General features: G+C 54.8%; 1 protein-coding gene across 6 annotated transcripts in view; it reads left to right on the top strand.

The window, feature by feature from the left end:
• Positions 1-23,780, top strand: part of LOC116943560 (receptor-type tyrosine-protein phosphatase S-like) — a 338,660-nt gene that overhangs the window by 249,458 nt on the left and 65,422 nt on the right. For all 6 annotated transcript variants that reach the window (XM_076063098.1, XM_076062934.1, XM_076062987.1 and 3 more), the window contains 5 exons: positions 3,831-4,100; positions 12,612-12,823; positions 13,703-14,086; positions 19,404-19,560; positions 19,706-19,857. In XM_076063098.1, the coding sequence (XP_075919213.1) occupies positions 3,831-4,100; positions 12,612-12,823; positions 13,703-14,086; positions 19,404-19,560; positions 19,706-19,857 (1,175 nt within the window). The remainder of the gene's footprint in view (positions 1-3,830; positions 4,101-12,611; positions 12,824-13,702; positions 14,087-19,403; positions 19,561-19,705; positions 19,858-23,780) is intronic.

Raw genomic sequence — 23,780 nt, forward strand, 5'->3', positions numbered from 1 at the left:
ACGCACACACACACACACTCACGTACACGCACACACGCACACTCACGCACACACGCACCCACGCAAATGGAAACCGCGCGTGCGTGCACGTCCACAGCTTACGGCAAATGGAAACCCGGGTCACCTTGGGCTGCAGGTTACCCCCCACCATGGTTGGCAAACAAACGAACAACCCCCGCCCCCCCTCTCCCCACAGTCGCAGAATATGTGCCTCCTTCTTCGGAGCATGTGTATGGTGCCGACCCCACGCGGACTCGTCCCAGAGAGCTCAAGTTAAAGCGCCGCCGCCGCCGCTGCTGGGGCTGGGGCTGAACGATGAATCGATTTCAAATTCGATTAATGGCAATTTGAAACAATGCGATAAGCAAATCGTAAAGGCCGCGATTTTTTTGGCGATTTGAAAATGTCCCTATTACTTTCTCATTGGAATTGTTTTATTTTTTTATTGATTTAACTTTACTTATTTAACATAACAATTGTTCCATGTTTGATTGCTCTATTTCATTTTGATTTAAAGCTTTCGTGACTGCAGTAATTCATATTCTTAGTTCTTTCGGGAAAGTCAGGTCTGAAGACGACCGTTTGTGTTATGGTCGAAACGTCGTGAGAATTTTTATTGTTTTATATATATTTTATTATTTAGTTGTTTCCCTTCAACGTGACTTTACCGAAAGAACTAAGAATATGCTCTATTTCAATTAATACATTTTAATAAATGCAAGTTGGAAGCAATTCACGTATTTTAAGTTCTCATCCTTGCATTACAATATATGGAGCAGTTCGTATTTTGATGGTGTCACGTGGTAATGCTCCATCACGTGTTTTAAATCTATTACACAGTGAATATTGAACAGAAGCTCGACTTAAACATTTTTATCGCAAATCGCAATATCTGTCAGAAAAATCGCAATGAGATATTTTCCCCCAAATCGTTCAGCCCGAGTCTGCCGCCGCTGCCGCCGTCTTCCGCCGTCACCGCAGCCGCGATAGCCGAGGGGGGGACTCGGGCACGGAGCGGCTCTTGGAACGGAGGCGCCACCGCCTCCGCCGACTCCAACATAGACGACGACGATGCGGCGTTGGCGGCGTTGGCGGCGGCGGCGGTGGCGGAGGAGCTTTTTGCCGGTCAATTGTTCGGGCGCAGAAAGTTGCCGAGGGGCCCGCCTCAGCTTGGTGGGAAGGGAGAGGTAGGGGGGGGGTAAGCGGCTGCGGTGGCTGCGGTGGCTGCGGCGGCGGTGACCTTGGGACTGCTCGTACCGTGCGTACGTTGAACTCCTTTCGCACCGTACGCACGTGGCCAGGCGGGGAGGCGGCGGCGGCGGCGGCGCCACAACAACAACGACAAACTAAGCGCACTCGCAACAACAACAACAACAAAAACAAACAGCTCTCCCTCTCTCTCGACGGACGCTCGGCGTTCCTTTTGCGGACGAGGCCGCCGCGCAAGATGACGCGTTGGCATCCTGGGGTGGACGGAACTATTACGCATGCACGCGGGGCAAACTCCCCACTGCCCCCCCCCCCTCCCCCCCCCCCGCGAGCCCCCCCTCCTCGTGCCCCCCCCCTCCCCGTGCCCCCCCCTACTCTCCCCCCCCACCGCGCGCCCCCTCCTCCCCAACCTGTTGTTTCCTCGGGTGACTGTTAACGACGCATACAATGGAACCCGCTCAGTGTCACGCCGGATTCACAAGTCCGCTGAGCGAAGCCAGGTCCGGCAAACCAACGATCCGTGGGAACGTTTTTTTGTTGTTGCCCAGGCTTAATAACCACGTTTCTCACGCGGGCGCCAGGGTTGGAGGGGGTGGGATGAGGGGGATGGAGGTGGGGGGGGGTACGGAGGGTGGGGTGGGGCAGGCCCATGCAGTTGCGATGTCCAAATTTGTCCGGCTGGCCCCGGCTGGTCCTGGCTGGCCCCGGCTGGTCCTGGCTGGCCCCGGCTGGTCTTGGCCGGCCTCGGCTGGCCCCGGCTGGTCCTGGTAGACCCCGGCAGACCCTGGCTGGCCCCGGCTGGCCCTGGCTGGCCCCGGCTGGTCCTGGCTGGTCCCGGCTGGCCCGAACTGGGGGGTTTAGAAAATAACAACAAACAATCATCACCCAGCGGGCATTGTTCCGGACCTCACGGCATTCGAAGGGTTCCACTGTATGTCCACGTGGTGCCGTTTTTTTTACCCCCACGAAGTGTGTCGTGTAAAAATGATTTTTGATTTCTTTGGTTTAATTTTCTTTCCTGCCCCCCCACCCCCAACCTCCTTCCACGCCACTTTGGCTGTGGGTCGTCGTTGTTTTTGTATTCTTTAAAACCAAGGTTTAGGTTATTGGCCGCGCCGGCGACGGCAGTTAGCGTTACACACACGCGCGCGCGTATATATATGCGCGCTCCGTGTCATATATATCCATTAAATTATTGATTTTGTTCTTATTTTTTCAAACCCTAACCCCGACCCCGCCCGCCACCAACCACCGCCGCCAAAACACATCCATCGAAATGTCAAAATGTTTTGCCGGTGAATTGCTAACGCCCCCACCCCGCACCACCCATCCCTACCCACCCCCCTGCCATCCGTTTTAATTGCCGGTCTCGATCAAAACAAATCAAGGGGGCCGATCTGTTAACAAAAGGTTCCACTTAGCGCGTCGCCCAAACCACCATTCATTTTTCGAGAGCACGGCGCAGAGATAGGTGACAGCAAACCCACCTGGCTGAGTCTAATCTCAGATGCGGTAAGGGAATGGGGGGGGGGTGGGGACTCCTCCACTTACGAGCGTTCGGCCGACGAACTTTCAGAGAGACACGGACAAACCCGGTGCGTGCGTCCAGTGCGCCCGTTCGGCCCGAGAGTCGTAAGTTGGGTGGCGGCGGCGGCGGCGTCTTCGTCTGCAGGACGCGAAGAACGCGAGCGGCGTCCACGTCCGCGGGAGATTGTACAACTTGCACAAGCCCTTCCTCGCGTTTGGTGTACACGTTTTGTAATCGACAGGCGGTAATGTTTGGACTTAGCAACAAATCGACTTGCGGACAGACACCTCTGGAACCTAATTCGTTTGTAAGTAGGAGGAGGAGTCCCTGTAATTCTAATAATTTAACAGAACAACAAAAAAATTTTACTTAAACAACAAATCTTTTTGGGCTGGAAAACATAAAAAACAAAAAGCCAACCCCATTTTGTAATGAAACGGTTTCAGAGTCTCTCTTTGGCTGGCTTGTGCCCGTATTCTGCTGCGGTTATTTTTCACGGTTCTGGTTTATTTTTGTGTTATTACCATTGTGTTCGGTCCGTCCGTCCGTTCCGTTGTCTTTGTTTTTATCCCCACTCACTCGCTCGCTCGCTCTCTCTCTCTCCTCTTCATGAATCCACCGCTCGCGTAACGATCAACCCCCCCCCCCTTCTACAAAGCATGAATCCCCCCCCCCCACTACACGGAACCCCCCTCAACCCCCCCTGTCCCCCCACCCCACTTCGGACGCCCCCCCTCGGCACCCTCCCCCCCCCAAACATTAACAACACCGCCCCCATCTCATTCCCGTTGCCAATCCCCTTCCTCCTCCTTCTCCTCCTCCTCGTTTTCTCGTCATTTGAATAATTTTTCACTCGTTTTATTCCACCTCGTCTTTTCTTTTTGTCTCTTCTTATTCTTGTTTCCCCCCCCCCCCCCCCACCACCACCACCAACCCGTTCCATCATAATTCACGTTCCCGTTGTCATCATTATCATCATCATCATCATCCTTCCTTTGGTCTTTTTGCGTGTTTGTTTTGTTCGTTTCGTTTCTGGAAATGCCCCCGCCCCGCCCCCCGCCCCCCCCCGCCCCCACCCTTTCCGACGTCACAGTCCGCCACGTGCCGCCGAGGCTGACGACGCCGCCGGTGAGCCAGGAGGTGATGCCCGGCGCCAGCGTGAACGTGACGTGCGTCGCCACCGGCTCGCCCCTGCCCTACGTCAAGTGGATGTCGGGCGGCGAGGACCTGACACCCGAGGAGGAGATGCCCATCGCGCGCAACGTCCTCGAGCTGAGCAACGTGCGCGAGAGCGCCAACTACACCTGCGTGGCGCTCTCGTCGCTCGGCGTGGTCGAGGCCACCGCGCAGATCAGCGTCAAAGGTGTGTGGGTGGGCGGGCAAAGGTGATGCTGTGGTGGGGTGGGTTGGGGGTGTTGGGGTGGGTGGGTGGGCGGGCAAGGTGATACTGTGGTGGGGTGGGTTGGTGGGTGGGTGGGTGAGTGAAATCCGTCGGCGATGTTCTGGGTGAATTATTATTTTTTTATTTGTAAACGCCTGCTGACTTAAGGCGGAGGTTTCGACGCTCAGTGGAGATCGCTGTGGGGGTGGTGGCGGTGGTGGGTGGGGTTGGTAGGTGGGTCAGTCGAATGTTTGGGTCGGTTGGGTGGGTTTGGTGGGTCAGTAGATTGGTTGGGTCGGTGGATTAGGTGGGTGGGTGGGTCGGTTGGTAGGTGGGTCGGTTGGTAGGTGGGTACGGTGGGTTGGCTAGGTCGAAGGGTCGGTGGGTTGGTGGGTGGATTTTTTTTATTATTATAAACGCTTGCCGACTAAGGCGGATGTTTTGACGTTCAGTGTCTCATCAGGCGTTGAGGCGGTGGAAGTGGTGGTGCTTTTGGTGGCACCTCCGTGGCGAGATGCTAACTACCTCGCCTGGTATGCAGGAGGTCGTGGGTTCGATCTCTACCCTGATGTGTTTCTCTCTCCCCGTGGTCGCGTGGATTTTTCTCCGGGTCCTCCGGTTTGTCCCGCGACATTTAGAATCGACGTCACGCGTTTAAGAGTGTTCCGCTGCTGCTATAAATTTCCACGCGACGATGAGCCACTTCGTTGAGCTATCATTTGTGGCCAGGTCGCTTCCGAAAAATAACTAATTGCTCAGTGGGCTTTACGTGGTAAATAGAGAGACAAAGGCGGCCCGGGCGTGGTATTGGCCACCCACCCCCTCATGTGCTGTTCTGGCCTTCATAGGTGCTCGCTAACAGCACTTGCCCCAACAGTCTGTTAAAGGCTATACGGGGGACCTTTGTCTTGTACAGTAGAACCCCTCTTAACAACGGTAATTATCTCGGAGAGACCTGTCGTTAAGCGCCGTGAAGCGATTTGGTCGTGAAGCGATTTTGTTGTGAAGCGATTTGGTCGTGAAGCGATTTGGTCGTGAAGCGTCGTGAAGCGATTTGGTCGTGAAGCGTCGTGAAGCGAGTTGGTCGTGAAGCGTCGTGAAGCGAGTTGGTCGTGAAGCGATTTGGTGGTTAAGCGATTTGGTCGTGAAGCGTCGTGAAGCGATTTGGTCGTTAAGCGAGTTGGTCGTGAAGCGATTTGGTCGTTAAGCGATTTGGTCGTGAAGCGATTTGGTCGTGAAGCGTTGTTAAGCGATTTGGTCGTGAAGCGTCGTGAAGTGAGTTGGTCGTTAAGCGATTTGGTCGTGAAGCGTCGTTAAGCGAGTTGGTCGTGAAGCGATTTGGTCGTGAAGCGTCGTGAAGCGAGTTGGTCGTTAAGCGATTTGGTCGTGAAGCGTCGTGAAGCGATTTGGTCGTTAAGCGATTTGGTCGTGAAGCGAGTTTAGGAAATGCACCTTAAAGGCTAGATTCGTTCCGATACCATCGAAAGTTACCCTTTTTCACCCAAGAAACGTACTTTATATTATTTAAACATTGTATATGAATACATAAGATTCTAACAACATTATAAACACCTAATAGTACAGATAGTCCCCGACTTACGATGGTCCGACTTACGATATTTCGATCTTAAGATGGCGGTAGCGATACAACAAAATTGTAAAATATTTTATATTTCGCGCGGCAGGCAAACGCAGCAGCGTACGAGGTACGATTCTGTGCGTTGGGACGCTGCCGGGATGTTCGCGTCTCCCGCCTTGTGTGGCGATGCCTCACTCTCAACACTCTGGTCGACGGAGTGAAGTTGTCTCGGTGTTAGCGCGTGTACTGTACCTTGTTTTTTTTACTTTACATTTTGCTGTGCAACACAGTATTGTAATTAATAAATACATACAGTATATAGTTGATACAGTACGGTACTGTAAATTGCTCTGTTTTGCTAAATTATCACAATTCGTTAAGACTCCTGGGTAGGCTAGGGCCATCTTCGACTTACGATATTTTTGACTTACGAAGGGGTCGTCGTAACCCATCTCCGTCGTAAGTAGGGGACTGCCTGTATAAGAAACACGGTTAATCAGTGCATTAATTCATATTGACTGTACCTACAGCGGCCCATCGTTAACAGGGAAATGGTCGGTAAGCGAACACATTAGGCTCTATGGAGGCACTACACTACTATACACTACACTGCACACTACACTACTATACACTACACACTACACTACTATACACTACACTACTATACACTACACTACTATTTACTACACTATACACTACAGTATACACTACTATACAATACACAAGCCTACTATACACTACACTACTATACACTACACTATACGCTACACAATACACTAGACTACTATACACTACACTACTATACACTACTATACACTACACTACTATACACTACACTGCTATACACTACACTATACACTACACTATACACTACACGACTATACACTACACTACTATACACTACAATAGTATGCACTACACTACTATACACTACACTATACACTACACTACTGTACACTACACTATACACCTCACTATACACTACACTACTATACACTACACTATACACTACACTATACACTACACACTGGGCTCTATGGAGGCCCGTCGTTTAGCGATTAGTCGTTAACAGGGTTGGTCGTTCAGAAGGGTTCTACTGCATACTGCTGGGTGAACGGTGAGAGAGGAGTTCAGGAAACTCGGACCAATTGTGGCCACCAGGTAGCTTGTGAAACAGGGCTGCTGCTTAGGTCTGTGGGCCTTACCTGGGAAATAAATACTTCATAGTATGGTTGTTGCTTTACAACAAGAGGAACCTGGGTTCCACTCCCGGACTCGGGGCGTACCCTTTTCTGGGCGGGAGTTTCTGTTCTCTCTCTCCCGGAATCAGAATATTTATTTATACTGGAGGAATCCGTTGAGCTATAAAGCTTTTTTTTTCACAGATTCGCCTGGGGTTCTGTGGTTTCCTCCCATTGCCGATAGCTGAAATAAGACGGTACAGTGCATGTTGAACTTCTTTCGCACCGTACGTAGCCAACCGCGCTTAATTGGAGGTGCGGGGGAAGGACAATGAACTAAAGAAAAAAAAGCCAGCTCTAAAGAAGTTAGATTAAAAATAAGCTTATTTCGGCAGTGTAGCCGGTATTAGCCAAAAAAACATCGCGGCCCTGAAAAATTACCTCCGCACATTGCTCAATTTGGATCGTGTACACACTCTATTATGGATAACATTGTTCGCGAAAGCCTACGGTATGTGTTAAACCGATCACACGTTACTTTGTAAATTTGGCAGGACCCTCCTGAGAAATAGTCTTTGGACTGAGCGAGGCTCTCCCGGGTTAACAGGCCTCGTGATGATGATAACAACAGCAACAACAGTAACACCGCTTTTCAACTAAGGTTGAACTTACGCCGCAAAGCATTCATGCATTAACTCCATCCGTCTGTCTGGCCAGCTGCTTTGTCCGTCTGGCTGTTTATTTGTCCTTCCGTCCATCCGTCTATGCATTTGGAGTGCAAAGCTAATATCTTTTTTTTTAGACTTTCCTCGTCACGAAAAGTGACCCACATTTGACCGACCGATGGTATTGAACGAACGTGTCGAGTCGCTATGCGAGCTTCTGCATCGCCGGCAAACACAGCAGCGCAGCGTCACCGGACAAAATTAAAATACAGCAAAACCTTGCATTGCGAGCATAATTCGTTCCGAAAACGTGTTTGTAATCCAAAGCACTCGTACATCAGTTGTGATCACGTGACGCTCGGCAGACAAAGCGTGTACACGTACTACTACTCGTATTGCAAGACCTCGCTCGTTTATCAAATTAATATTTATTTAAAAATTTTGCTCGTCTTGCAAAACACTCGCAGACCAAGTTACTCGCAATCCAGGGTTTTACTGTATAAAAAAAAAACATTTCATGGGCTCGAAGGTTTAACACGCGCAGTGTGCACGCTCTCGCCACCAAGAACCATACGGTCGATCGTCGGTTATCCGGAAGGGGACGCCGGAATTTTTTTTTTTAAAACGCCGGATGATCACTACATCATCACCCCCGCATTACACGCGAGAACTAATACATTTATTTATTCCATCAAGGTCCTGAGGATCTTCTAATCTCCATCTGCTCGACACTTCCAGCCCTCTAGGTTGGCGCTCTTTTGGCGATCGGTGCTCTTTGTTAGCGTGGCACCCACCGGCTATGGAAACGCCTCGCCACTCGAAATCAGAGCAATGGGAGTCGGTCGATAGATTCGCGTCTGCTTTGAAAACCCCATCCCTCTAAAGTGGCCTTCTCTCTCTAGTCCGGTCGGTCGTCTGCTGGTTTTATTTTTGTTTCCTGCTTTCCATGCTTTGCGCATTGGGATCGTAGGATGGAATGCGCAATTATATATTTGAATTATTATTATTTTTTAATCTTTATTATTTAAAATGGCTTATTTTTGCACATTCTTGCAGGACGTTATGTGTTTCAGGTGTTGTTGTTGTATGTTTTTTTGTTAGTGTTTTAAATTTTGATTTGAAGCTTTCGTGACTGCAGGGATTCGTATTCTTGGTTCTTTCGGTAAAGTCACCACGTAGAAGGGAAACAATAAAATAATAATATAAAACAGTAAAATTATCACGACGTTTCGACTGCAACACAAGCAATCATCATCAGGTGTGAAAACCACAACAAGAACATTTGAAAAAAGTGGCGGTGGTGCTAACGTTAAAAATAACCGCCACTTTTTTCAAATTTTCTTGTTGTGGTTTTCACACTTGATGATGATTGCTTGTGTTGCAGTCGAAACGTCGTGAGAATTTTATTTTTTTATATTTTTATTGTTTTGAATTTGTTTACTATTTGAAATTGGCGTAAATAAACATGCAAAGGTACAGCAAAAAAATTCCTACTTTAAAACGGTATTGTATTGGCTGTACCGTACTTACCACTCCAATCTCGGAGACTCTGCATCATGGGAAGATGTCTATATGTGCGGTATTTTCATTACGTTGTATGTAGTGTATAATGTACTGTATAGAATATTTAACACTGAAATCAAGCGTAGCGACTTCATTTTGTCACGCGCACGGTGCCGATCGCCGGACTGGTTACAGCCTTTGGAGCAGTTTTGCCGGCTTTGCCGGATACGACCCGGGACCGCCGGATAACGCTGGAAGCAGCCGGATAATCGCGCTGTGCCCGATAATCGATGATCGGCTGTAATTCACCATTGATTTCGTACGAGAGGCGCGTTCTGCTCCAACTTTTAGACTAAAACAAAACAACAAAAAACCCACCGCCAAACGGATGTCCTCGTTTTTTTTTTTTGCCCCCCGGCAACTACCAGCAGTCCGTCACCGTGACGGCCGATTAGATCCTGCCCAAGACCAACGCGCGCACAGTTCCACGCTCGTGCTTGATGTCTCCCAACTCGTTCGGAGTCGTTTCTATTTATTTACTTCTGCGTGCCCGTGCGTGCGTGTTGTGTGCGTGCGTGTGTTGTGTTTGGGAGCGATAGTGTAGAGGTTAGCGGCTGCGCTGCGCTGCGCTATGAACCCGGCAACCCGAGTACAAGTCCTGTTCATGGCAAAGACCGGTGACGATTATCTGAACCGGTCGTGGGCCACCCCTAGGTCTACTCAGCCTCAAATGAGTACCTGATGCGGTGTTTAAACATGGCTACTATGGAGACAAAGGCGGTCGGACGTGATGCTAGCCACACACTCCCTTCGGTTGCTGTGCCAGCTTTCAGAGGTGCTCGCTAACAGCACTTACCCCGACAGTCTGTTCAGGCTATATGGGGGATCTTTGTCTTGCGTTCGAACTCGAGTAAAAAAGAAACTCAATTCCCGTCTCTCCCGCGGTGATTCTTACCGATTGCCCATCGTCAAGGTGGTCACTCCGTCACTCGCTCCGTCACCGCACTTCGAGCGAGACGGAACGTCGCTCCGTTGTTGCTCTGCGAAGCCGCGGTGAGACGCTGCCGCCGCTGCCGCCGCCGCTGCTGCCACTGCCTTTGACAGCAACGCGACACGTGTTCCTTCGTCAAGATTCACCGCAACTGTCCACCCCACACAGTCTCGGTTCAATTGATGTGTTGCTGCACGGCCGACGATACCATGTTAGCTGGTTGCCTGGCTATTTTACAAGGGAGATCCGTGCTGCTGCTGCTGCTGCGTGAGCACAGGAACATCAACGGATCTGGCACACGAAGGGGGTGGGTGGCCAGCAGCACGCCCGGCCACCTTTGTCTCCTGAGTGACGATGGTTACGCACCGTACTGGGTACTCATTTGAGGCTGAGTCAACCTAGCAGAGGCCCAGGTCGGGTTCAGATAATTGTCACCGGTGTTGGCCGTGAGCGGGAATCGAACTCGGGTGGTAGCCAGGTTCGTAGCGCAGCGAAGCGCTAACCGCCGCACTACCGCTCCCCACGGACACACCGTCTCTTCTCTAGCTCGTGCCGTGCCCGTTTAGCCCCCTCGATCCGGCCGAACAAAAGCTGTTTCGTCGTGCGGTGGCTGGGCATGCGGGCTACATGACCCAGCCATCGCAGCCTTGCCTGCCGGGGGAGCTCACCGATGGGACTTTGCCCGGATATTTCAAGGATTTGTGAGCTCCTCACACAATCCAGCCTGGTTAAACCCAGGATGGATCGTAGGCAGGCCAGCCTAAATGTTTCTAACCGGCGAAGATGCTCCATTAGGGGGGTCCACGTTTCGCACACAGACACCCACACGCGCACACACAGAGAGTATGATAACACGTCATGCAGCAGTCTTTATTTGTGGAAAGGGCAACCTGAACATTCTCCCTGACTTATAGATGGAAAATTTAACAATCCCATATGTGTGTGTGTGTGAAAACAATAACAGTGGTTGATGCACGGATGTGCTCTGCTAACAGACATCAGCACCACGAACAAACATTCGCCTACGGACAGGTACAACGCACTGCACGTGATGGACGTGCGTGTGTGTGGTGAGCCGTGTTTTTTGGGGTGAGCCGTAGTGTAGCGGTATAGTGCGCTCCGTACCCGGCCACCCGGGGCTCGACTGCCGCTCAGGGCCACCACCATCGCCGGCGACGATATTCTCAACCGGTCCTGGGCCTTCCCCTAGGTCGACTCGGCCTCAAATCAGCACCTGGTGCGTAAACATCGCCACTGGGGAGACAAAGGCGGCCACCCACCCCCTCGTGTGCCGTGTCGGACTTCATAGGTGCTCGCTAACAGCACTTGCCCCGACACTTGCCCCCAACAGTCTGCTAAGGCTACACAGGGGATCGTCGTCTTTGAATTCGTAACCGTTTCGGGATGAGCGGCGGCGAAGCGGTTTGGCGCGCCGCGCTACGAACCCGGTGACCCGAGGTTCGATTCCCGCTCAGGGCCACCACCATCGCCGGCGACGATTTTCTCAACTCCTCCCGGGCCTTCCCCTGGGTCGACTCGGCCTCAAATCAGCACCTGGTGCGTTGTGCGTGGTGTTGCCCTCCCCCCCCCCCTCCCCCTCGTGTGCCACATTGCCGGCCTTCGTAGGTGCTGCTATTCGCCAACAGCACTTACCCCCCCCCCCCCCGACGGCCTGCTAAGGGCCACACTGCGAGCACCTTTGTCTTTCACCCGGCACGTGCATTGGGGGGTGAGGGTCGGGGGTGGCGGGGGTGGGGGCGGGGGGGGGGTGCCTGTGCGTGCGCGAGCGTTTCGCCTTCGGGCCCACGACGAATCGATCGGCGTAACGGCTGCGATGCGCGGCCCGCGGTGTTGATGCCTGCCCGTGCGCACGCGTACATGCACACGTGTGAAACTCGGCGGGGCGGATCGATGGGGGCGTTGGCTAAGGCGGCGCGGCCGGACCCGGGGGGGTGGGGGGGGGGGCTTGCGGGAGGGGGGGGCGAGCGCGGCGAGCTGATGGACCGGGCAGCTTCGCGCGAGCGATGAACGCGCGGATGGCTCACGTCGTGAACGGCGGCGGCGGCGGCGTTCTTTTCTGGTTCTGCCCGATGGGCTCGGCGGCACCCTCCCACGCCGGCCTCCAAACCCCCGGGACTTCCACGAGTACGGCGGGCGCGTTTTTGACGCCGTTTCGAATCGCTGTTGTGGCGAACATGACCCCAAAAGCATGTTGAGGTTACACGGGGGAATCTCTGTGCGGTTGTGCGTGGGTGTGTGTGTGTGTGCGATTCCGCGTGGTGAGAGGCTCGCTAACAGCACTTGCCCCAACAGTCTGGTGATGCTATACGGGGGAGCTTTGTGTGTGGCGGTCTCGCGAGCAGCACTTGCCCCTACAGCCTTTTTGAGGCTATACAGGGTGGGGGTGTGGGGATCTTTGCCTTTGCTGCCGGTGACCTCGCCGCCAGTGACCGCAGCCTGCACGGCTGCCTCCTTCACCGCCAGTGACGGCGCCGCCGGTCTGCACGTGACCCCCCCCGCCGCTAACACTCACCCCCGCCACCCCGACCCTACTCGCCGCCCCCTCGCCACCAGCCCTGCCGCGCCCGCCGGGCGCCCCCGTGGTGACGGAGACGACTCCGACGAGCGTGACGCTCACGTGGGACTCGGGCAACACGGAGCGCGTGAGCCACTACACGCTGCTCTACCGCCCTCGGCACGCCGGCCACGGCGGCGGCGCCACCACCACGGGGACGCGGGCGAGGCCAGCGCCGGCCGCGCCATCGGAGCCCACGCCACCCTTCCAGGCGAGCGCTCACCGCGGCGGTGGTGAGGGAGGTTGTTGTGGGTGTGTGTGTGTCGATGATTGTGGTGGTGGTGGTGAGGGAGGTTGTTGTAGGTGTGTGTGTGTCGATGATTGTGGTGGCGGTGGTGAGGGAGGTTGTTGTGGGCGTGTGTGTGTGTCGATGATTGTGGTGGTGGTGGCGGTGGTGGTGAGGGAGGTTATTGTGGGTGTGTGTGTGTGTGTCGATGATTGTGGTGGTGGTGGCGGTGGTGGTGAGGGAGGTTGTTGTAGGTGTGTGTGTGTCGATGATTGTGGTGGTGGTGGCGGTGGTGGTGAGGGAGGTTGTTGTGGGTGTGTGTGTGTCGATGATTGTGGTGGTCGTGGCGGTGGTGGTGAGGGAGGTTGTTGTGGCTGTGTCTGTGTGTCTGCTAGATTTCCACACGATGATAAATCATGCACTCGCGCGCACGCACATACACGCACTCACACACTCACGCACACTCGCACGCACGTACATACACACACGTACACACACACCTACAAATGCGCGCGCGTACACACACGCACATAAAAACAAGTACAAAGACCCCCCCCGTGTAGCCCGAACAGACTCTTGGGGCAAGTGCTCTTAGCCAGCACCTATGAAGGCTGGCACGGCACACGAGGGGGTGGGTGGCCAGCACCACGCCCGGCCGCCGTTGTCTCCCCAGTGGCGATGTTTACTACACACCAGGCCCTAATTTGAGGCTGAGTCGACCTGGGGGAGGCCCAGCGCCGGTCTAAACAACCGTCACCGCGGCGCCGTTGGCCGCGAGCGGGAATCGAACCCGGGTCGCCGGGTTCGTGGCGCAGCGCGCCGCTGACCGCTGCCGCCGCCGCCGCCGCTCCCGCACGCGCGCAGGAGATCGACACCGTCACGACGACGCGCTACACCGTCGGCGGCCTGGGCCCCTACTCGCAGTACGAGTTCCGCGTGGCGGCCGTCAACACGGTGGGCCGCGGCCCGCCCGGCGGCGTGACGGTGACGCGCACGGGCGAGCAGGCGCCGTCGAGCGCCCCGCGCAACGTGCAGGCGCACATGATCTCGTCCACGGCCATGCTCGTCACGTGGGAAGAGCCGGAGGAGCCCAACGGGCACATCCTCGGCTACCGCGTCTTCTACCACAGCAACGACGGCGACGGCGGCGGCGGCGGCGGCGACGACGAGGACGACGGGGACGACGAGGGGCACGAAAGCGGCAAGAACGGCGCCTTCACGCAGCAGCAGGAGCTGCACCGGGAACCGGTGAGAGACGCCAAGGGGGGCAGGTGTACATTTGGGGTTTGCGTGTCTCTCTCTCATCATTATCATCATCACGGTGGCTAGGAGATGTTGACTACCTCGCCTGGTGTACAGGAGGTCGTGGGCTCGATCCCGACCCTGACGACGCCTGCTGTATATTTGGAGTTTGCGTGTCTCTCTCATCATCATCACGGTGACTAGGAGATGTTGACTACCTCGCATGGTATACAGGAGGTCGTGGGCTCGATCCCGACCCTGACGACGCCTGCTGTATATTTGGAATTTGTGTCTCTCTCTCTCATCATCATCACGGTGGCTAGGAGATGTTGACTACCTCGCATGGTATACAGGAGGTCGTGGGCTCGATCCCGACCCTGACGACACCTGCTGTATATTTGGAGTTTGTGTCTCTCTCTCATCATCATCATCATCACGGTGACTAGGAGATGTTGACTACCTCGCCAGGTATACAGGAGTTCGTGGGTTCGATCCCGACCCTGACAACGCCTGCTGCTGCTGTATATTTGGAGTTTGCGTGTCTCTCTCTCCCCGTGGTTGCGTGGATTTTTCTCCGGTCCCTCATTTTTCTTCACGTTTAGAATCAACGTCACCACACGTTTCTCGTTGTTTGGCTGCTGCTGTAAATTTCCACGTGATGATGATAAGCCCACTTGTTTGAGCTATCATTTGTGATAGCCAGCTCGCTTCTGAAAAAGAGTTACATAGCTCAGTGGGGCCCTTACCTGCAAAAATAAAATTGAAAATAACTTGCACACGAACTGAGTTCGTCGCTCCATCTCTGCATCCTGGACGGCCTCCCGAAGACATTCCATGGTTCAAAATCAGAATGTGGATTTATCCTTGAGGAATCCGATGAGCTATAAAGCTCTTGTTCACAGATGTGCAGTAGGGCCACGGGGTCAGAACGTTAGAACAACAAATAGTACAAAAATACGATAGTGGTGCAAAGTTCAAGAAAGGTAAAAGTATATACGTATAAAACTAAACCATTTTTATCTTAAGAGGTAAAGCCCACTGATAGATCAACGAAGGGGCTTATCGCGTGAAATTTTATAGCAACAAAATAATCAAAATGCACGTATCTATCCTTAGTCTCGGGCCACGGGATATCGTTCCTTCGAAGGTTATATAATTTGCCTTGTCACAGACACCGAGCCGGCCATTCTGAGATTCCGGGTTCAAGCTATGTGCCTGAGATATCCCTTATCTATCCAGAGGTTTATAATGACTGTGTCAGAGATACTGAGCCATTTCCACCGAGATCCTTGGGCTTGAGCATCTCTCTTGCATGTGTGTACACGTTGAACTTCTTTCGCGCCGTACGTAGCCGACCGTGCTAATCGGAGGTCAGAAAAATCGCAATTTGATATTTTCCCCAAAATAGTTCAGCCCTATGCGAGGATGACCGGAGTTCGCGTGACGATGGCCGTGTCGGAGATACCGAGTCGGAGGGCGCTGAGATCGTGGGGGGAATGCTCGGTGACTGTGTTGGGTCGGAGTGCTGAGCATGCACTGCGGACATGCTGGAGCGTCTGTGAAAAAGAGCTTTCTGGCGCATCGGATTCCTCCGTCGCGAGGAAATATTCTGATTCCGAATCCGCGTTCCAGCCACCCGCGGTTTAAAGCAACGCTCCTTCCGGATGTGACGGCGAGTTTACGGTCTCAGCCCAGCCCGCCGACAACCGCGAAGAAAAAGGCAAAGATCCCCCGTGTAGCCTTAACAGACTGTCGGGGCAAGTGCTGTTGGCGAGCAGCGCCTGTGAAGGCCCGGCACGGCCACACGATGGATGTGGGTGGCCAGCACCACGCGACCCGACCGCCTTTGTCTCCCCGGTGGCGATGCTTACGCGCCACGCACCAGGTGCTCGTTTGAGTCGACCGAGGGGAGGCCCGTGACTGTGGTTCAGATGATCGCTATCACCGGCGTTGGCCCGTGAGCGGGAATCGAGCTCGGGCGCCCGTGCGGGTTCAGCGCGTTGACCGCTGCGACGCTACCGCTCCCCCGAACAGACCGTCGGGGGGGGGGGGGGGCTGAGCGCTGTTAGCGAGCTGCGCATATGAACAACACGCGCCCACACGCGCAACATAAACTGCCCCCACCGTATATTTAGAATCTGAGTCTCCGTCGCATTTCGCAAAAGCCGCAGCCTGTGAACGGGCGGCGGCCGCGGCATCGGTGGCGTTGACGGGAGGCGGGGGGGGGGGGGTGGGGGGGGGGCGGCGGCGGTGACGACAACGACGAGCCGCGAGCCGCGTAATTGAAGCTCTCGCCATGTCAACACCGCCGCTAAATCAGAGTTAGGATCGAGGGCGGTGGGGGCGCTGGTATGTCGGGTGAACTCCCGGCGGTGTCAACGCTCTCTCCTCGAGTGAGCACGAACAGAGAGGGAGCCCACCCTCACCCCACCTCCTCCCTCCCCCCCCCCCGCCCCCGCCCCCCACTGTTTCCCGCGTGTTTATCTCTGGTTGTTTATCCCTAAATATTTAACCGGGGTTAAATCACGAGTCACGAGCGAGACTCTATTAAGTCGGCGCCCTTCGGGGTGACGAGGGGGGTTGGGGGGTTGCGGGGGGGGGGGTGGGCGTTCAGCAAGAGCTGATGGTGATTCTAGAGAGGAGGCTCGCCTGCTACAACACCGGAGCCATCAGCCCCCCCCCCCAACATTCATTACGGTAACGCATCGACGCCACCGCCGCTTCCATCGCGCATTCGCCGCCCGTCGCCACCCATCGCCGCCCCACTAAACGACCATTCAGTCCGTAGGAGGCCCCTTTTCTGTTAGCCCCGGGTTGGGGGTGGGGAGGGGGGCGGGGTGGTCAAGGAGACTCCCCCGTTGAGATTCATCATCTCGCGTCCGTTCTGAATTTCGGGAGAGAATTCCACTACGTGCGTTCAGTCCTAATGCGGTCCGTGGGTCCAGTTGTTCCGAGTGGTTAATTCAGAATCGGAATGTTTATTTACCGCTGGAGGAATCCGATGAGGCACGAAGCTCTTTTGCACAGGTCTATGTACGCGTGCACGTTGAACTTCTTTCCACACCGTACGTGGCCAACCGTGCTAATCGGAGGTGCGTATGTTAAACTTTCTTTTGCACTGTACGGAGCCAACCATGCCCATCGGAGGTGCGGGCAGAAGGGCAAACTAAACACGAAAAGCAGTTCTAAAGAGAATTAGTCCACCCGTCCACGGGGAGAGAGACACGCAAACTCCAAATATACAGCCGCAGGCGTCAGGGTTGGGATCGAACCCACGACCTCCTGTATACCAGGCGAGGTAGTTAACATCTCCTAGCCACCGTGATGATGATGATGAGAGAGAGACGCGCAAACTCCAAATATACAGCAGGCGTCGTCAGGGTCGGGATCGAACCCACGACCTCCTGCATACCAGGCGAGGTAGTTAACATCTCCTAGCCACCGTGATGATGATGAGAGAGAGACACGCAAACTCCAAATACACAGCAGCAGGCGTCGTCAGGGTCGGGATCGAATCCACGACCTCCTGCATACCAGGCGAGATAGTCAACATCTCCTAGCCACCAGCGGGATGTTGTGTCGGGTGGGGGTGGGTGTACGACGCTACCTGACGCAGAAAAAAAAATATCTTGCAATTAGCACCCCGGGTTTTCGCAGCATTGCTGCTGCAAAGCTCCCGAGCGACAGCACACCACCGTGGTGCCCCTTTAATTAACAAATTAACCAAGCGCATAAGTTCCAAGTGCATCGTCGGTACCCAAGCTTCGGAAAGGGGTCGGTAAAAATAACGACAGCAAAAAAGAAACAGTCCCCAGACCACACCGAGACAACGCCGCACAGTGCCTCGATACAAATTCCACGTTAAAATCGATTCAATTGACAAATTTACATTTTGCGAATGTGGCCGTAGCCAGCGCCGATCTTCCGCTTCGCAGCCGCTTTATAACCACCCCCCACCCCCCCATCCTCTCAAAATGTTGAACAACGCGCACAGCCGAGTATCTGGTGGTGGTTATTTTGTTTCCCATAATAAGCAACAGCGGCACCAGCATCACCACCACCATCATCATTCACAAGCGGTATATATAATATTGTAACGACCTTCGCACGGAGGTCAGCGACCGGGTCAGAGGCCCCCAATTAGGGCCCGGACCCCCCCCCCCCCCCCACCACCTCACGCCACCCCGGGCCTACATTCCGGATAACGTGGTGGGGCTGTTTTTTTTTTTTAAAGCCAGGCCACCCGTAACGGGGCGAACTGTGCATTTGCAAATTGAACTCATTGTGTGATTCGTACGTACATTGAGTAGCTCCCCTCCCCGTCCCTCTCCTCTCTCTCCCACCACCCCCCCCCCCCCCCCCCAATCGCCGCCATCGCAGTCTCAACGTTTCAGGGCAGCGGCATATATTTTCCTGGGTGTTCCTTTTGTTCTTTCGCTTTTCAAAAACACCGCGCTCTCGCCAGCCGCCAGCCGCCGCTGCTGCTGTGAAACCTCTCTCGTGCAAGTGCACAACAAAAATATTGAATGCGGGAAAATGTTTTTGTTGTCGTTGAGAAACCCGGGAGTTGGTGATTGCAACAATGATGACGACAATGAGAGTGATGATGATGACGATGATGATGATGACGGTGATGATGAAGATGATGACGACGACAATGACGGTGATGATGATGACGGTGATGATGAAGGTGATGACAGTGATGACGACAATGACGGTGATGATAATGACGACAATGACGATGATGATGATGACGACGACTGTGATGATGATGTCAGTGATGATGATGATGAAGGTGATGACGGCAATGACGATATTGAGGGTGATGATGATGACAGTGATGATGATGGTGATGACGACGACAATGACGGTGATGATGATGATGCTGACGGTGATGATGAAGATGATGACGACGACAATGACGGTGATGATGATGATGACGGTGATGATGAAGGTGATGACAGTGATGACGACGACAATGACGGTGATGATGATGAAGGTGATGACGGCAATGACGATATTGAGGGTGATGATGATGACGGTGATGACGATGATGATGATGAAGGTGATGAAGGTGATGACGGCGATGATGAAGATGATGACGACGACAATGACGGTGATGATGATGACGGTGATGATGAAGGTGATGACAGTGATAACGACGACAATGACGGTGATGATGATGAAGGTGATGACGGCGATGACGATATTGAGGGTGATGATGACGGTGATGACGGCGATGACGATATTGAGGGTGACGACGATGACGACGACGACGACGATGACGACGACGATCTCGGCGATGACGATGGTGACCCCACAGGTGCACACGTGGAAGCGCTCGGACACGAGCGACGTCATGCTGGCCACGATCCGCGACCTGACGCCGCAGGTGGACTACGCGGTGCGCGTGCTGGCCTACACCTCGGTGGGCGACGGGCCGTTCTCGCCCGAGCTGCGCATACGCACGCAGGAGGGAGGTGAGGCAGCCTGCACGCAGTCGCCCGTCATCCGGTGTAAAACGACGCCAACGCGACCGTGCCAACGCGACCGTGCGAGGCTCACGCGCGGTGCGCGTTGGCGCGGAGTGGCGTTGGGCGACCCTTGTCTCTCTGCGCGCGTCAGTGCCCAACCAGCCCATCAACCTGAAGGCGGAGGCCGAGTCGGCGAGCAGCGTGCTGCTCGCGTGGACCCCACCGCGGCAGGAGGGCATCCTCAAGTACGAGCTCGCCTACCGGCCCGGCGACGGCACCGCGACGACCGCGACCGCCAGCGAGGTGCCCGCCGCCGCCGCCCGCCGCCGCCGCCGCCCGCCGCCGCCCGTCTTTAGCGCGCGCGTGCCAGCCCGACGTTCCGGTCAGGGCCCTGCCGCGACATTTGCGCCTTCGCCGGCGATTCACGACAGCCGGCATGGTCGGGCGGCTTGCCAGAAGGTGCCGCTTCCGGCTAAAGACGCCCGACGGTTGCTGGTTAACGTCGGTCGCGCAAGCCTGCGCGGTGAATGCGTCAATTTCGAGATTCGAGCCTCTCTTCTACCGGAGGGAGGTCTCAAGACACCGGCCAGTACGGCGAGCCTCTCGTTCGCAAAAACGAGGGCGGGCCCGGCTTCGTCGTCGAGACGCCCGTTGAGATCCACGGCTTTTCTGAGCTCGCGCCGATTGGTCACGTGGGTTTGCTCGTTTCCCCCCCCACCCCCCCCCCCCGCCCCCCCACCGCGTTGGCGTTTGCCGGCCCCGGCGATTTCACGCGGCGGTATTCGTGGTGCGAGCGTGAGCACACAGGCGCAACAATGAGACGGAAACGACAGAGCACACTGCAGCGAACGAGTGCGTGCACAATATACAGGTTTTTTTTTTTTGTTCGGGTTAGATCGCGTAAATATAAAACCGTGTCGTTAAACCCGCCACCATGCGCCTGATGAAGCTGGTCGTAATTTTATGGCGAAACGTCGTGCTCGGATCGTAAGCGTTGTGGCTTTGCTCTCCAGCACAGCGGGGTGCTACTGCTGTGCTGGTAACGAATTGGTCACGTTCTGTTTACGTGACAAACCCTACTAATTGGCCGTGTCGGGTTCTGGCGGGTTTACCGACACATTTATTACATTTACGTGATCTAACCCAACAAACAAACAAAAACCTCCTCAATGGATGATATCGGTCCCGAAAGGCTCCTTCGTGTTAGACGGAGTGCGTGCAGCGGGCTCCTTAAGGGATATCACGGGACTAACGAACGAGGTGTTCTTTTTTTTTTGTTTTTGTTTAACCGGTCGTAATCGAAAAGCACGCAAAATCTTCTTCTTCTAACCGCTCGTGACAAAAGCCCAATTGGAACATAACTCAGGAGAGGACGCAAATTAAGTAAAAGTTTCGCCGCTAAAGACGCTGTGACAACAATGAATCTCTCCCCCCCCCCCCCCCCCCCCAGAGCCCCCCGCAATCTTCTGCTCCTTCGTCGGCTTTGATTGTACGACCGATTGGAAGATGGCCCATGACGTAAATAATTATTCACGCCGCTCTTAAACTCTTTTGTTGTTTGTACTTACCACCAGGGTAAAGGCCCCGGCGAGCTTACGCAGCGCTTTTTCCGAAGCGACCTGGCCGCAAGTGATAACCTCGACGAAGTGGCTCATCATCGTCGGCACGTGGAAATTCACGGCAACCAAATGACTCTTAAAAACGCGCAACGTCGATTCTAAAAACGTGGAGGGGAAACAAACGGAGGAGCCCCGAGAAAAATCCACGCGACCACGGGGAGAGAGGGACAGAGACACAAACTCCAAATGTACAGCAGGCGTCCTCAGGGTCGGGATCGAACCCACGACCTCCTGTATACCAGGCGAGGTAGTTAACATCTCCTAGCCACCGTGGTGATGATGATGATGAGAGAGACTCGCAAACTCCAAACATACAGCAGGAGTCGTCAGGGCCAGGATCGACCCCACGACCTCCTGAATACCAGGCGAGGTGGTTAACATCTCCTAGCCATCGTGGCGAGATGTTAACTGCCTGTCATCCCTTCCCGCTCCCCCACCCTGTTAGTTGAAAGTCCATCCTTCCGGTGACGATAACGGCCCCCCCATCATCCTTGAAGCGGCTCCTTTGTCGACGACACGGACAGGATTTGATGATGACAGAGGGGAGGGCGCTAAGTTTAGCGTGGTGGGGGGGTGATAATCACGGGGGGGGTGAGCGCTGGGGGGGGGGGAGCGAGGAATAGAGGTGACGGAAAATCATCGCAGAAACGCCCGCACGCGCGAATTAAACGATCGATCTTTTTTCAACAAAAAGAAAACCTCAATAACGCTTACGGATGATGTTAAATCATGCCGCCCGCCCGCCCGCCCGCCCGCCCGCCCGTCCGGCAGGCCGGCCGATGGCCCCGGCTATCTGTAACGAGAGAGACGAGGTAATGCAATGTCTGTGGCCGCGGAAAGTGACAATGCTCCTGACTCTCATCCAATACTCGAAAACAAATGTGGTTCCGGGGGAGAGCCACCACCACCACCACCATGTCAGGCTCAAGCTTGCCGTGAACAAATCATGTGAGAGCAGCTAGGGGCAGTTGGTTCGGCTGGCCAGGGGGCTCCCTGAGACGCCACCGGCACAGTAGCCACAGCCATGGCAAGAGGTACTCCTGGGGAATGTTGGTGTACCGGGTTTAAACATCTTTCTTTTTCTCCGGCTCTCCACCGCTTTCCACTCTCCGCTGCTCTCCGCTGCTCTCCGCCGCTCTCCGCCGCTCTCGACTCTCCGCTCTTTGCCGCCGCCTCTGATTGGTGCAACCGCACCGGCAACCGACTTTGAAGAGCGCCCGCTGGGGAGAGAGAGAGAGGGACACGGAGAGACACGTGGAGAGAGAGACACAATAGACTAGCACTGAGACCCATGGACTCAACAGAGACGCACAGAATAACAGAGGCTCATAGACTTAGATAGAGACCCATAGACTAGCACAGAGACCCGCAAACCTACATAGACTCGCACGGCTAAAAGAGCAGCAGATCCTGGGAGCAAGATGGAGGGAGCCAGAGTCCGTAGAGTGGAGGGAGGCGAGTGGGGGTGGAGAAGGCTGCGGAGGCAGGGAGGAGGAGTAGGTGGAAGGGGGATGAGTCGGTGAAGGGGATGAGGAGGTGGAGGCAGAGGAGGTGAGGGAGGTGCAGGCAGGGAGGAGGAGGAGGAGGTGGAGGAATATTAAACTAAAAGTATTGAACAATTTTTTTATGTTACCAGTTAGGGCCCACTTAGCTATAAAGCTTTTTTTCAGAAGCCGCCTGGCTGCCACACATGATAATAGCTCAACGAAGTGGCTCATCACGTGGACATTTATAGCAGCAGCCAAATGCTCTAAACACCGTGACGTCGACTCTAAATGTGGAGGGAAAAAACCGGAGGACCCGGACAAAAAATCCACGCGACCACGGGGAGAGAGACGCCGCAAACTCCAAATATACAGCAGCAGCAGCAGCAGGCATCGGCAGGGTCGGGAACGAACCCACGACCTCCTGTACACCAGGCGAGGTAGTTAACATCTCACCAGTGAGGAGGAGTGAGGCCAGGCTGACAGATCACCCAGGTGCTGTCTAGATCCATGTTCCTATCACCAACCCTCCGTGCCCCGGGGTGGGTGGGGGGGGTTGATAAATTGAGTACAACTTTGCGAAAAAGTCAACAGTGGCTTGAGGCCCCTCCGCGAACGACTCGTTGATGAGATTCTATTTTTACGCTCGGCTGCTTGGAATTAGTTGCTCGTGCAAATCGCATGCAAATGTTACCTCGAGGCGAGCGCGCGTGGTTTACTCCCAAGACGGAGCGCGGCGCGGCACAGGAGAGGCACGGAGTGTCACGGTGCCAGGGAGAGATGAGTAGCGGCGATCTGTCCTCGAGTCAATAATCTTCTGGTTGTCCTTACCCCCCCCCGCCCCGCCCCGCCCCGCCCCGCCCCGCCCCGCCCCGCACCTCCGATTTGCGCGGCTGGCTACGTACGATATGGGAAAGAAGTCCAACGTGCGTACGCACGCAGAGCGTTGGTGAGAGCGCGCGGTGACGGCGGTGAGCGTGCACGAGATCGTGGCTGCGACGGGATCGTTGAGATCGGCCCGTGCCCGGCAACGGGGCGTCGTTGCTGATCGCGTAACGCGCGTGGGTGACCTCCGTCTTTGTTCGACGGCCGAGCCAAAAGCCGCCGCCGCCGCCGCCGCCGC

Source organism: Petromyzon marinus, chromosome 1 (genome assembly GCF_048934315.1).
Source record: "Petromyzon marinus isolate PM22_M1 ecotype Great Lakes invasive population chromosome 1, UKy_Petmar_22M1.pri1.0, whole genome shotgun sequence".
NCBI classification, from domain to species: domain Eukaryota; kingdom Metazoa; phylum Chordata; class Hyperoartia; order Petromyzontiformes; family Petromyzontidae; genus Petromyzon; species Petromyzon marinus.